Raw genomic sequence first — 14,534 nt, 5'->3', positions numbered from 1 at the left:
AATATTATCTAAAGAAGAATAGGGAAAGTACCTTTTCCATGGAAATAAAATACAACTTCTAGCTGAAGATTTTAAAAAATATACCTACATGCTGATGCCTAAGGGATGTCATGTCAGAAGCGCCTGGAGCTCTTCCGCATCAGCATGCCTCCCACCTCCAGCCTGGTTCATTAAGTATCCTAGCACCTGCGCACAAGGAAATCCGAGTCCCCTGTGCCTGGCCAGAGGTAGATGAGATGCAAAACCCGCATCTCTTCACCTCTACTCCTGCTGAGATCTGAAGCTGCTACTGGCATTTATATGTTCTGAACTAGGTGCAATGGTGTGAAGCCGAGGAAGAAAATTATAATAGAACAGTGCGCCACAACTCTACCCATCTCCACGCAGGCACCCATGTGACCTTTGAGACTGGAAGAAGAGAACTAATGAACAAATACTTTAATAAAGAGCAGCATCAAGAACCCTCTAGAGCTGATATTGAGTTCTTTCTTTACTGATTAATTTACGGACATGTTAAACGTTTCCTCATTTGTGACAGATTTGGGTCAAAGATATGTCCTCAGCACCTAGCACAGTTCCTAGTAGATAGTAAGCACTCCGAAAATATTTGTTGAATGAATGAATTTAACAGATAGGAAAAGTAAGTCCTGCGATGAATAAGTAAGGGTTTGGTGAAACCATTGGTCTGTGAAGCAGAGCTTTACATACTGTTATGTTTTATATTAATCTTGCAATTTCTCATATTTTATCAAGTGATAAATGTAACTGATTTTGAAACCTGACATCTTTATTTGGATTCTTTCTTTGCAGCTCTCTACCAAAACCCTTTATGCCAATATAACTTGTACCGTTTATACACAATCTACCACCTTCCAGGAGTAGAGTTGCTTGACGGAAATCGTAAGAACACCTCTTCTTGCAGAGAAATATTTGAGAGTCAGTCTTATAACTCAGTGGTTTAAACTGCTGATGTTTTTTGGAAATAATTGTCTTTGTAAAGTTTTTCAATTATTTATTTTTGAAATTTTTGCTGTATGAAATTTGCTATAGTTTAGGAATTCATGTCTGTTGACCACTTTATAGGAAAGGCCATCTAACTGAGCATGAGGAAATGTCTCCTTTTGATTCTAGTTTTGACAGTAATGTGTTGAATGCCAATTCACTGACACCCCGGCACCCTTAATTTTTTATTTCAAAAATGAGACAATTGGACTAAGTCTCATAGGCCTATTTAAGTTCTAAAAGTCATATTCTTTGAAATTCTGTAAATATGTATGTATATATATACTAAAACATATATAATAACTTCTATGTGATATATTTTTAGACATTGTACATAAACTAGTATGTCTGATTTATATAAGCCACAAAAAAGAAAAATCAACCTCAGTGCATTACATTTTACATTTTTTGAGGTCTATTTTACCCAGAAGTTCTTTATTACCTATCTACTTACCTTTCTACAGATTTGAACATTCTTAATAACTTATAATTGAGTAACTTCTAAATGAGAATATATTAAAACCTTACGTTTATTCCTCTTCTTCCTCATAGCCATGAGGAAAAGAAGGGATGTAGCACAGCTGCAATTTCAGTCATCCATGGTGATGTGTTAGAATGTGATGCGATAGGATTGATTTGTGCCTTGTGACATGAGGGACATATATTGAGCACTTGTAAGACTATGGAAATAACTTTTTACAAATTAATTTTGACAGGATGTTCACATACAACATGGGATAAATCCATTCTTAAAAGTAATTCTATTTTGAATCACTCTGCATATCTATTTATAATGTTATATAATAACATTACTTTTTGCATTTATCAGAAGTTACAGAAAAAGAAAGAAGATCAATGATTACGATTTTTAACCATAAAAAGTCTCATATTGTTCAATCAATAGCATTCAGAGGCAAAGTAGATGCCTCATGGAATCCAAGATCACCACTTAAGCAAAAACCAGCCCAGAGAGTACCTTCAGGTATTTAGAAAAAATGAAAAAAATGAAATGAAAACTCCTCAAACTTTTGGTTAATTTAGTTATAATAATAACTTCAATTTACAATAAGCTAAATAGTTATGTAGTGAAATAAATATTTTCCAATTTTATTAGCCTACCTAAATATATAACTTTCATCTTCATTTGTGTGTATTAAATAAGGTAATGTGATAACGAGATAATACATTGAAGTCCTTACCCCAGTATCTAGTACAGCATAATGGGCTCAATGAATAAGCTACAATTGCTATTATTACCATTGACACTGGATAATTTCAACAATTAAGGCTATAAGTTTTTGATAATATAGAAAAATATAAAGAAGAAATAAAGATCATCTGCAATTCCTCCATTCAGAAATAAGCACTATTATTTTGTTGTACTCTCATAGACGGTGATCATATGCAAGTATAACCTGAATATCTTCAGTAATGTTTCATTAGATGGAATTTAATTTCTTGTATGTAACAGAAATCCAACTACAGTGACTTAAGTAAAAAGAGGTTAACTTTTCTCACACAACAAAGAGTATACAGTGTCCAAGGTTAGTGTAAGGTTCAATGATATTTTCAGTGTTCGAGAATACATCTATCTTTTGTTCTGCAATTCTTTTTAAAGAAATATGTTTATTTGGTCACAACAGCTAAACCTGCTATTAGGTTTAGTAACATACCCTAGTGAATTTAGATTTTTGACCCATTTAGGATCCTGTATTCTATAAATTTTATTTTATTTATTTATTTTTTAACATCCTTATTGGAGTATAATTGCTTTACAATGGTGTGTTAGTTTCTGCTTTATAACAAAGTGAATCAGTTATACATATGTTCCCATATCTCTTCCCTCTTGCGTCTCCCTTCCTCCCACCCTCCCTATCCCACCCCTCTAGTTGGTCACAAAGCACCGAGTGATCTCCCTGTGCTATGCGGCTGCTTCCTACTAGCTATCGATTTTACGTTTGGTAGTGTATATATGTCCATGCCACTCTCTCACCTTCTCACAGCTTACCCTTCCCCCTCCCCATATACTCAAGTCCATTCTCTAGTAGGTCTGTGTCTTTATTCCCGTCTTGCCCCTAGGTTCTTCATGACCTTTTTTTTTTTTTCTTTTTCCTTTCTTAGATTCCATATATATGTTAGCATACGGTATTTGTTTTTCTCTTTTTGACTTACTTCACTCTGTTTGACAGACTCTAGGTCCACCCACCTCACTACAAATAACTCAATTTCGTTTCTTTTTATGGCTGAGTAATATTCCATTGTGTATATGTGCCACATCTTCTTTATCATCTGTTGATGGACACTTAAGTTGTTTTCATCTCTGGCCAATTGTAAATAGAGCTGCAATGAACATTTTGGTACATGACTCTTTTTGAATTATGGTTTTCTGAGGGTATATGCCCAGTAGTGGGATTGCTGGGTCATATGGTAGTTCTATTTGTAGTTTTTTAAGGAACCTCCATACTGTTGTCCATAGTGGCTGTATCAACTTACATTCCCACCCACAGTGCAAGAGGGTTCCCTTTTCTCCACACCTTCTCCAGCATTTATTGTTTGTAGATTTTTTGATGATGGCCATTCTGACCAGTGTGAGATGATATCTCATTGTAGTTTTGATTTGCATTTCTCTAATGATTAATAATGTTGAGCATCCTTTCATGTGTTTGTTGGCAATCTGTATATCTTCTTTGGAGAAATGTCTATTTAGGTCTTCTGCCCATTTTTGGATTGGGTTGTTTGGTTTTTTGATATTGAGCTGCATGAGCTGCTTATAAATTTTGGAGATTAATCCTTTGTCAGTTGTTTCATTTGCAAATATTTTCTCCCATTGTGAGGGTTGTCTTTTTGCCTTGTTTATGGTTTCCTTTGCTGTTCAAAAGCTCTGAAGTTTCATTAGGTCCCATTTGTTTATTTTTGTTTTTATTTCCATTTCTCTAGGAGGTGGGTCAAAAAGGATCTTGCTGTGATTTATGTCATAGAGTGTTCTGCCTATGTTTTCCTCTAAGAGTTTGATAGTTTCTGGCCTTACATTTATGTCTTTAATCCATTTTGAATTTATTTTTGTGTATAGTGTTAGGGAGTGTTCTAATTTCATTCTTTTCCATGTAGCTGTCCAATTTTCCCAGCACCACTTATGAAGAGGCTGTCTTTTCTCCATTGTATATTCTTGCCTCCTTTATCAAACACAAGGTGACCATATGTTTGTGGGTTTGTCTATGGGCTTTGTATCTTGTTCCATTGATCTATATTTCTGTTCTTGTGCCAGTACCATACTGTCTTGATGACTATAACTTGGTAGTATAGTCTGAAGTCAGGGAGGCAGATTCCTCCAGCTCTGTTTTTCTTTCTCAAGATTGCTTTGGCTATTTGGGGTCTTTTGTGTTTCCATACAAATTGTGAAATTTTTTGTTCTAGTTCTGTGAAAAATGCCAGTGGTAGTTTGATAGGGATTGCATTGAATCTGTAGATTGCTTTGGGTAGTATAATCATTTTCATAATGTTCATTCTTCCAATCCAAGAACATGGTATATCTCTCCATCTGTTTGTATCATCTTTAATTTCTTTCATCAGTATCTTACAGTTTTCTGCATACTCGTCTTTTGTCTCCTTAGGTAGGTTTATTCCTAGGTGTTTTATTCCTTTTGTTGCAGTGGTAAATGGGAGTGTTTCCTTAATTTCTCTTTCAGATTTTTCATCATTATTGTATAGGAATGCAAGAGATTTCTGTGCATTAATTTTGTATCCTGCTACTTTACCAAATTCATTAATTAGCTCTAGTAGTTTTCTGGTAGTATCTTTAGGATTCTCTATGTATAGTATCATGTTATCTAAAAACAGTGACAGTTTTACTTCTTTTCCAATTTGTATTCCTTTTATTTCTTTTTCTTTTCTGATTGTTGTGGCTAAAACTTCCAAAACTATGTTGAATAATAGTAGTGAGAATGGGCAACCTTGTCTTGTTCCTGATATTAGTGGAAATAGTTTCAGCTTTTCAGCATTGAGAATGATGTTGCCTGTGGGTTTGTCATATATGGCCTTTATTATGTTGAGATAAGTTCCCTCTGTGCCTACTTTCTGGAGGGTTTTTATCATAAATGGGTGTTGAATTTTGTCAAAAGCTTTTTCTGCATCTACTGAGATGATCATATGGTTTTATTCTTTCAGTTTGTTAATATGGTGTATCACATTGATTGATTTGCATATATTGAAGAATTCTTGCATTGCTGGGATAAACCCCACTTGATCATGGTGTATGATCCTTTTAATGTGCTGTTGGATTCTGTTCGCTAGTATTTTGTTGAGGATTTTTGCATCTATGTTCATCAGTGATATTGGTCTGTAGTTTTCTTTCTTTGTGACATTTTTGTCTGGTTTTGATATCGTGGTGATGGTGGTCTCGTAGAATGAGTTTGGGAGTGTTCCTCCCTCTGCTATATTTTGGAAGAGTTTGAGAAGGATAGGTGTTAGCTCTTCTCTAAATGTTTGATAGAATTCGCCTGTGAAGCCATCTGGTCCTGGGCTTTTGTTTGCTGGAAGATTTTTAATCACAGTTTCAATTTCAGTGCTTGTGATTGGTCTGTTTATATTTTCCATTTCTTCCTCATTAAGTCTCAGAAGGTTGTGCTTTTCTAAGAATTTATCCATTCCTTCTAGGTTGTCCATTTTATTGGCATATAGTTGCTGTAGTACTCTCTCATGATTCTTTGTATATCTGCAGTGTCAGTTGTTACTTCTCCTTTTTCATTTCTAATTCTATTGAGTATTCTCCCTTTTTTTCTTGATGAGACTGGCCAATGGTTTATCAATTTTGTTTATCTTCTCAGGGAACCAGCTTTTGGTTTTATTGATCTTTGCTATTGTTTCCTTCATTTCTTTTTCATTTATTTCTGATCTCATCTTTATGATTTATTTCTTTCTGCTAACTTTGGGTTTTTTTGTTCTTCTTTCTCTAATTGCTTTAGGTGTAAGGTTAGTTTGTTTATTTGAGATGTTTGTTTCTTGAGGTAGGATTGTATTGCTATAATCTTCTCTCTTAGAACTGCTTTTGTTGCAACCCATAGGTTTTGGGTTGTCGTGTTTTCATTGTCATTTGTTCCTAGGTATTTTTTGATTTCCTCTTTGATTTCTACAGTGATCTCTTGGTTATTAAGTAGTGTATTGTTAGCCTCCATGTGTTTGTAATTTTTACAGATTTTTTCCTGTAATTGATATCTAGTCTCATAACGTTGTGGTCAGAAAAGATACTTGATACAATTTCAATTTTCTTAAATTTACCAAGGCTTGATTTGTGACCCAAGACATGATCTATCCTGGAGAATGTTCCATGAGCACTTGAGAAGAAAATGTATTCTGTTGTTTATGGATGGAATGTCCTATAAATATCAGTTAAGTCCATGTTGTTTAGTGTATCATTTAATGCTTGTGTTTCCTTATTTATTTTCATTTTGGATGATCTGTCCATTGGTGAAAGTGGGGTGTTAAAGTCCCCTGCTATGATTGTTCTGTTACTGTCAATTTCCCCTTTTATGGCTGTTACCATTTGCCTTATGTACTGAGGTGCTCCTATGTTGGGGGCCTAAATATTTACAATTGTTGTATCTTCTTCTTGGATTGATCCCTTGATCATTATGTAGTGTCCTTCTTTGTTTCTTGTAATAGTCTTTATTTTACAGTCTATTTTGTCTGATATGAGAATTGCTACTCCAGCTTTCTTTTGATATCCATTTGCATGGATTATCTTTCTCCATCCCCTCACTTTCAGTCTGTATGTGTCCCTAACTCAGAAGTGGGTCTCTTGTAGACAGCATATATACGGGTCTTGGTTTTTATCCATTTAGCCAGTCTATGTCTTTTGGTTTGAGCATTTAATCCATTTACATTCAAGGTTCTTATTGATATGTATGTTCGTATTATCATTTTCTTAATAGTTTTGGTTTGTTATTGTAGGTCTTTTCCTTCTCTTGTGTTTCCTGCCTAGAGAAGTTCCTTTAGAATTTGTTGTAAAGCTGGTTTGCTGGTACTGAGTTCTCTTAGCTTTCTCTTGTCTGTAAACATTTTAATTTCTGTGTCAAATCTGAATGAGATGCTTGCTGGGTAGGGTCATTTTGGTTGTAGGTTTTTCCCTTTCGTCACTTTAAATATGTCCTGCCACTCCCTTCTGGCTTGCAGAGTTTTTGATGAAAGATCAGCTGTTAACGTTATGGGGATTCCCTTGTATGTTATTTGTTTTTCCCTTGCAGCCTTTAATAATTTTTTCTTTGTGTTTAATTTTTCATAGTTTGATTAATATGTGTCTTGGTGTGTTTCTCCTTAGATTTAACCTATATGGGACTCTGCACTTCCTGGACTTAATTAACTATTTCCTTTCCCATATTAGGGAAGTTTCCAAGTATAATCTCTTCAAATATTTTCTCAGTCCCTTTCTTTTTCTCTTCTTCTTCTCGGACCCCTATAGTTCAAATGTTGGTGCACTTAATGTTGTTCCAGAGGTCTCTGAGACTGTCCTCAATTCTTTTCATTCTTTTTTCTTTATTCTGCTATGCAGTAGTTATTTCCACTATTTTATCTTCCAGGTCACCTATCTGTTCTTCTGCCTCAGTTATTCTGCTATTGATTCCTTCTAGAGAATTTAAAATTTCATTTATTGTTGTTCATCATTGTTTATTTGCTCTTTAGTTCTTCTAGGTCCTTGTTAAACGTTTCTTGTATTTTCTCCATTCTATTTCCAAGATTTTGGGTCATCTTTACTATCATTACTCTGAATTGTTTTTCAGGTAGACTGCCTATTTCCTCTTCATTTGTTAGGTCTGGTGGGTTTTTATCTTGCTCCTTCATCTGCTATGTGTTTTTCTGTCTTCTCATTTTGCTTAACTTACTGTGTTTGGGGTCTCCTTTTCGCAGCCTGCAGGTTTGTAGTTCCCATTGTTTCTGGTGTCTGCCCCCAGTGTCTAAGGTTGGTTCAGTGGGTTGTGTAGGCTTCCTGGTGGAGGGGACTAGTGCCTGTGTTCTGGTGGATGAGGCTGGATCTTGTCTTTCTGGTGGGCAGGACCATGTCCAGTGGTGTGTTTTGGTGTGTCTGTGACCTTATTATGATTTTAGGCAGCCTCTTTGCTAATGGGTGGGGTTGTGTTCCTTTCTTGCTGGTTGTTTGGCATAGGGTGTCCAGCAGTGTAGCTTGCTGGTTGTTGAGTGGAGCTGGGTCTTAGCGTTGAGATGAAGATCTCTGGGAGAGCTTTTGCCATTTGATATTCGTGGAGCTGGGAGGTCTCTGGTGGACCAATGTCCTGAACTCGGCTCTCCCACCTCAGAGGCACAGGCCTGACACCCAACTGGAGCACCAAGACCCTGTCAGCCATACGGCTCAGAAGGAAAGGGAGAAAAAAAAAAAAAAGAAAAAAAGTAATAATAAAATAAAGTTATTGAATAAAAAATAATTATTAAAAAGTAATTAAAAAAAGAAAAAAAAAGAAGAGAGCAACCATACCAAAAAACAAATCCCCCAATGATAACAAGTGCTAAAAATTATACTAAAAAAAAAAAAATCCCAAAACGGACAGACAGAACCCTAGGACAAACGGTAAATGCAAAGCTATACAGACAAAATCACACACAGAAGCATACACATACACACTCACAAAAAGAGAGAAAGAAAATAATATATATATTGTTGCTCCCTAAGTCCACCACCTCAATTTTGGGACAATTTGTTGTCTCTTCAGGTATTCCACAGATGCAGGGTACATCAAGTTGATTGTGGAGATTTAATCCGCTGCTCCTGAGGCTGCTGGGAGAAATTTCCCTTTCTCTTCTTTGTTCACACAGCACCTGGGGTTCAGCTTTCGATATGGCCCCGCCTCGGCGTGTAGGTCGCCTTAGGGCGTCTCTTCCCTCCCCAGACAGGACGGGGTTAAAGGAGCTGCTGATTCGGGGGCTCTGGCTCACTCTGGCCGGGGGGGAGGGAGGGGCATGGAGTGCGGGGCGGGCCTGCGGCGGCAGAGGCCGGCGTGACGTTGCACCAGCCTGAGGTGCGCCGTGCGTTCTCCCGGGGAAGTTGTCCCTGGATCCCGGGACCCTAGCGGTGGCGGGCTGCATAGGCTCCCGGGAGGGGGGTGTGGAGAGTGACCTGTGCTCACACACAGGCTTCTTGGTGGCGGCAGCAGCAGCCTTAGTGTCTCATGCCCGTCTCTGGTGTCCGGGCTCCTTTAAGCGGCTCTCTGAATCCCCTCCCCTCGCACACCAGGAAACAAGGAGGCAAGAAAAAGTCTCTCGCCTCTTCGGCAGCTCCAGACTCTTCCCGGACTCCCTGCTGGCTAGCTGTGGCGCACTAGCCCCTTCAGGCTGTGTTTACGCAGCCAAACCCAGTCCTCTCCCTGGGATCCGCCCTCCGAAGCCGAGCCTCAGCTCCCAATCCCCGCCCGCCCCGGCAGGTGAGCAGACAAGCCTCTCGGGCTGGTGAGTGCTGGTCGCCACAGATCCTCTGTGCGAGAATCTCTTCGCTTTGTCCTCTGCACCCCTGTGGCTGCGCTCTCCTTCGGGGCTCCGAAGCTTTCCCCCTCCGCCACCCGCAGTCTCCGTCCACGAAGGGGCTTCCTAGTGTGTGGACACCTTTCCTCCTTCACAGCTCCCTCCCACTGGTGCAGGTCGCGTCCCTATTCTTTTGTCTGTTTTTTCTTTTGCCCTACCCAGGTACGTGGGGAGTTTCTTGCCTTTTGGGAGGTCTAAGGTCTTCTGCCAGCGATGAGGTGTTCTGTAGGAGCTGTTCCACATGTAGATGTATTTCTGCTGTATTTGTGGGGAGGAAGGTGGTCTCCACGTCTTACTCTTCCGCCATCTTGAAGGTCTCTCAGCTGCTTTTTCAAACAAGAATCCAGTCAAGGTTCACGATTACATTTGGTTGTTGTGGCAGATTTCTCTTTTAAAATAGTCTTGGGCTTCCCTGGTGGCGCAGTGGTTGAGAGTCCGCCTGCCGATGCAGGGGACGCGGGCTCGTGCCCCGGTCCGGGAAGATCCCACGTGCCGCGAAGCGGCTGGGCCCGTGAGCCATGGCCGCTGAGCCTGCGCATCCAGAGCCTGTGCTCCGCAATGGGAGAGGCCACAGCCGTGAGAGGCCCGCGTACCGCAAAAAATAAATAAATAAAAATAAAATAGTCTTAAATTTTTTCCATGACTTTTTGTCGGGACCAGGCCAGTTACATTATGGAATGCCTCAATTTGTATGATTGTTTCCACAAAGTATAATTCAACGTGTCCCTTTATCCCCTATATGTCCTATAGAATAGAAGTAATGTCTGGAGGACAGGTTCTGGATGCGGAAGGCTATAGTGTAGAGCAGTGGTTGTCGAAGTGTGGTCCCCAAATCAGCAGCAGCAGCATCACTTAGTAATTTGCTACAGATGCACATTCTTGCCCCAAACATCATCTGCTGAATTAGAAACTCAGGGTGGACCCAGAAATCTATGGTTTAACAAGCCTTTCAGGTGATTCTGATGCATACTCCCACCAGAGAACAACCAATGTAGAGGCAAGAACGCAAGGTTTAGATCAGATTCTCCTGGATTTGAACACCAGCTCTGCTAGTAATTACAATTTTTATTTTGGACATGAATTTGCTTCACCTTTCTGTTTTTTAAAATGGGGGTAGTATCTTCCTTTGGCTGTTAGGATGCTTAATATGCAAACCATTGCAACACCTGATCTGACACATATCAACTGCATGATAAGTTGGACTGTTCTCTTGGTCAGCCACTTCCTTGTTTTTTCTTTTAGTTCATGTAAAAGCTAATGCTCAAACTGAATGTTTACTGGATTAGTGGGGGTAAGCCATGCTGTGGTAGGAAGGGAATCTCGGGATAGAAAATCTCCACTCTTAAAAATAGCTAATACACCCAGTAACAAGCAATATATGGTAACTCCCATCTGTTTATCAGGGCTAGAGAGTTTTTCAGGTGTGAGGAGGATAGCTGATTGCTACCTTTAGTGCTTTACATTTCTTTCATATCAAACCTCCAAAAACAAAATTAGGGAAGAAAGGATAGGGAGAGTATTTCATTGCATTTGAAATTTTTTCTTCTTAATTCACATTCTTAATTCATAGAAAGGCTGACTATAAACCTCCCCCAAATTGGCAGCATGACCGTAATCAATCTCCTCATTTTCTACAAACCAAACATATATAATAAAATTAATAAAACTCACTATGTAAGTTTTTAAAACTTGTGCCTTATAGTTTTTATAGTTTCTATATTTGTTCTTACTGTGACATGCACATTTAGGACTCTAAATTCTTTTATTGGAAATAAACTATTCTTGAAAATGTTTATAAAGCAATTGTAACACCACATTTTGATTTTATTATTCTTAACCTAAAATGAGAAAGAAATCAATTGTATTCCAAATAGATTGAGAAGCAAGGACAACTTGAAGTTTCTTCAAATTTCAGGAACAAAATTAAAAGACAGAATTGGAAGAAATATTTGCAATACATACAATAGGAAAAGTTAATGTCCATTATCTCGAAGGACTCCTATAAATCAATTTGAAAACTAGTCACAAAAGATACGGACATTTGTAGAAGGAAAAAAATGTGATGTCTAACAATCAGCCTCACTAGTGAGCAAGTAAGTGCAAATTAAAACAATGAGATACCATTTTCATCCTGTAGGTAGGCAAACACTGAAAAGGTTGGTGAAGTTGAGGGGAGAAAAGAGCACAACTCATACTCTTCCAAGAAAGTTGAACCAGGGTAAACTGGTTCAACTTTCTTGGAAGGTCATATGGCAGTATGACAGTATCCACCCATATATAAAATGTGCAACACATTCAACACAGCAATTAAATTTGAAATCTGTCTCCTACAGAAGCATTTGCACACATGAACAAAAATATATGTATAAAGTGCTAATTGAAACTTTTTGTAATAGAAAAACAGAAAATCTAAATGGTCACTCATAGAATGTTAGCTTATGGCACATCCATACAATATGAACAATTGGATTTAGAATCATCCCTTGGTATATTCTGAGTACAAAAAAATATGTTGTGGAGTAATATAATGCAGAATAATGACAAAATTAGAATTTCGTCAGCAAACAAATCTTTGTGTATATGTATGTGCGTGAGTGCACGTGCATACGCACATAGGGGGCTGGAAGCATACATACAAAACTCTTAACGGTGATACTTCTGATATGAGGAATTGGACAGGTCAAAGGGAGATTTCACTTTTTACTATTTTCTTGTTTATATTCATCAAAAGTAAAATGTGAGCTTTTTGTAATTAAAAACGTAGAAAGAATCTGGGGAGATGAAAAAAGACATGGGAGACTTAGGTTAGCCACTTGTGAAGGGAACGATGCCTTGAACCCCTCTCCTAAGGCAGAGGCTGTGTGCTCCCTGCTGCCTGTGAGTTGGCAAGAGCTCAGACTGTGGGCTTTGCTGGCCCAACAGGTGCTGGTACATTCCATCACTAGCCTGGCACTGGGCCTTCTGGAGAGGAATAAACAAAGTAATGAGAGTCTCTAGAAGATACCATAAGAAATCCAAGCTTTGAGGACTAGCCTTTGAGCTCCAAAGCTAGGTAAGATGTAGATTCTTGTGATCTAGGATTTGTTTATTTTGTGTCTTTGAAGTTAATGCCAAGAATCCAAGAGGTTTAAACTGCCCTAAATATTTTTTCCTCATTTGGTCTATTAGTCCATTTACAGATGCATGTGCCTATCTGAAAAAAGAAAACGGATCCGTTTCCGCACATGAGACTGAGTATCTTAATTATAAAAATTTCCATTTGGATTCCGTTGGTAACTAAATTGATTGAGCATTTTGTTCTCAGAGTTTTGAGACGTGTATTGTATTAAAGAATTTGCCTTAAAACCTTAGACACACCTAAGGCACTATATCTGAAAGAAAATTTGAGTTTGAGGTTAGGTATCACGGCAATTTTGACCGATTGAACTATTTATCTAAATGATTGCTCAAAAACCAGAGAGCTATGCTCTAGACTTTTTCCTTTATAGCATTATTTAATTGTTTTAAAATGTTGACTAAACATTTGAAAAATACTAATTTAGAATTTTTCTTTTAGACTTTGCATTTGCGAATAATGTAGACAAGTAAGTGATTTTTAAACTTTACTTTTCTTACCAGATTATTTCATAATCGTGTTGATTCCCTAGATTATTCCCATTTCCCAAAATGGATTTTAATGGGTTAAAAAAATGACTAACTCTTCAGTAGATCAGAAAAATTGCTGTCTTCCTGTGATATATGAGTTCAAACTATGTATTCATATTTGACATATTTAGACTTTTTAATATTACTATTATAACCTAAAATAAATGAAAATGTGGGGTGAGGTGGAGGGAGAAGTTAGACAAAAAAGTTAAAAAAGAAAAAGACAAAATCTTGAAAGTAAGCATAGAAAAAAAACCTTAAGAATTACCTGATATTGTAAATGAAGGTCTTTACTTCTTTGTTTACTGTTCCCCTAAATATGTTCAGTGAGAGCAATTATTAACATTTTATATTCACTGGAATTCACATTTTCAAAAGAAGTAGTTCATAAACTATGAAAAACATTAAATTTATGAATATTGATGAATTTTAAAATCATCATTCTGTTTTAATATTGCACTTAGGAATTTTTTCTTTGGATTCAGTCTTGAAAAACAGTATCTCCAAGCACTTTTACAAAATATAGTATAATGTAGAGTTATATAATAATTAACTATTATTAATAATAATTATAATTAAAAGTTATAATAACTTTTCAATAAAATGTACATAAGATACTAATATGCATATGATATCTATATATATTTTTTAATCATTTCATTTAACCACTGATTTGAAATATGAATGCTTGAATATGTGAGACCTATTATAGCTGATCCCAAATATATTCACTCTATTTTTAAAATAAACAACATATACAATAAAAATGGTGTTACTTGTCCTGAAAGTCATTTGTCAGTAGGGCCCAAAAGTTATTTGTCAGTGGTACTACACGACAGATAAATGAAAAATATGGCACTGATTCACTTAAATTAAACATTGGTCTAACTGATTTTTTTTCTGACATAATTGCCATTTTTTCAGAACTATGTTTGATGACCCAGAAGATGCTGTTTTTGTAAGGTCCTTGAAGCGATCGGCAATGGCTATTACCTCTCTGAACTGGGACACAGTTCCAACACGAGAGGAAAAATACCTTGAAGAGAAAGACACAGAACCTGTCCAAATGCTCACAGTTACACTGAGATAATCCTTGGGGTTTCTAGAAATCCTAGTAGTTTTCAGTTATACATTAAACTTTTCTGTGATTAGCATATTATATATTTATTGTGGTATTATTTGAAACATTTGAATGTAAACAGAAACACCAAGGAAAAATAATTCCTACATTTTATCTTGTTTCTTTTGAAGTAAAATATGTATATAGAAATGTATACAAGTCATAAGTGTTTTGCTCAAAAAAATTTCCAAAAATGAACATGTTCATGTAACAGGCATCCTAGATCAAGAAATGGAACCTTACC

The 14,534-nt window shown here is 37.2% G+C and overlaps 1 protein-coding gene across 1 annotated transcript in view; it reads left to right on the top strand.

Moving 5' to 3' along the window:
• Positions 1-14,260, top strand: part of LRRC72 (leucine rich repeat containing 72) — a gene marked incomplete at both ends in the record, with an annotated part of 41,201 nt that extends 26,941 nt beyond the window's left edge. Inside the window, 4 exons of the mRNA XM_082846828.1 lie at positions 811-900; positions 1,832-1,984; positions 13,082-13,109; positions 14,095-14,260. Of these exons, the coding sequence (XP_082702954.1) occupies positions 811-900; positions 1,832-1,984; positions 13,082-13,109; positions 14,095-14,260 (437 nt within the window). The remainder of the gene's footprint in view (positions 1-810; positions 901-1,831; positions 1,985-13,081; positions 13,110-14,094) is intronic.
• Positions 14,261-14,534: the final 274 nt, after the last annotated feature.

Source organism: Leucopleurus acutus, assembly GCF_964270905.1.
Source record: "Leucopleurus acutus genome assembly, chromosome: 9".
NCBI lineage: Eukaryota > Metazoa > Chordata > Mammalia > Artiodactyla > Delphinidae > Leucopleurus > Leucopleurus acutus.
Note: the sequence above shows the minus strand (reverse complement) of the source record. Positions and strands in the feature narration are given on the sequence as shown.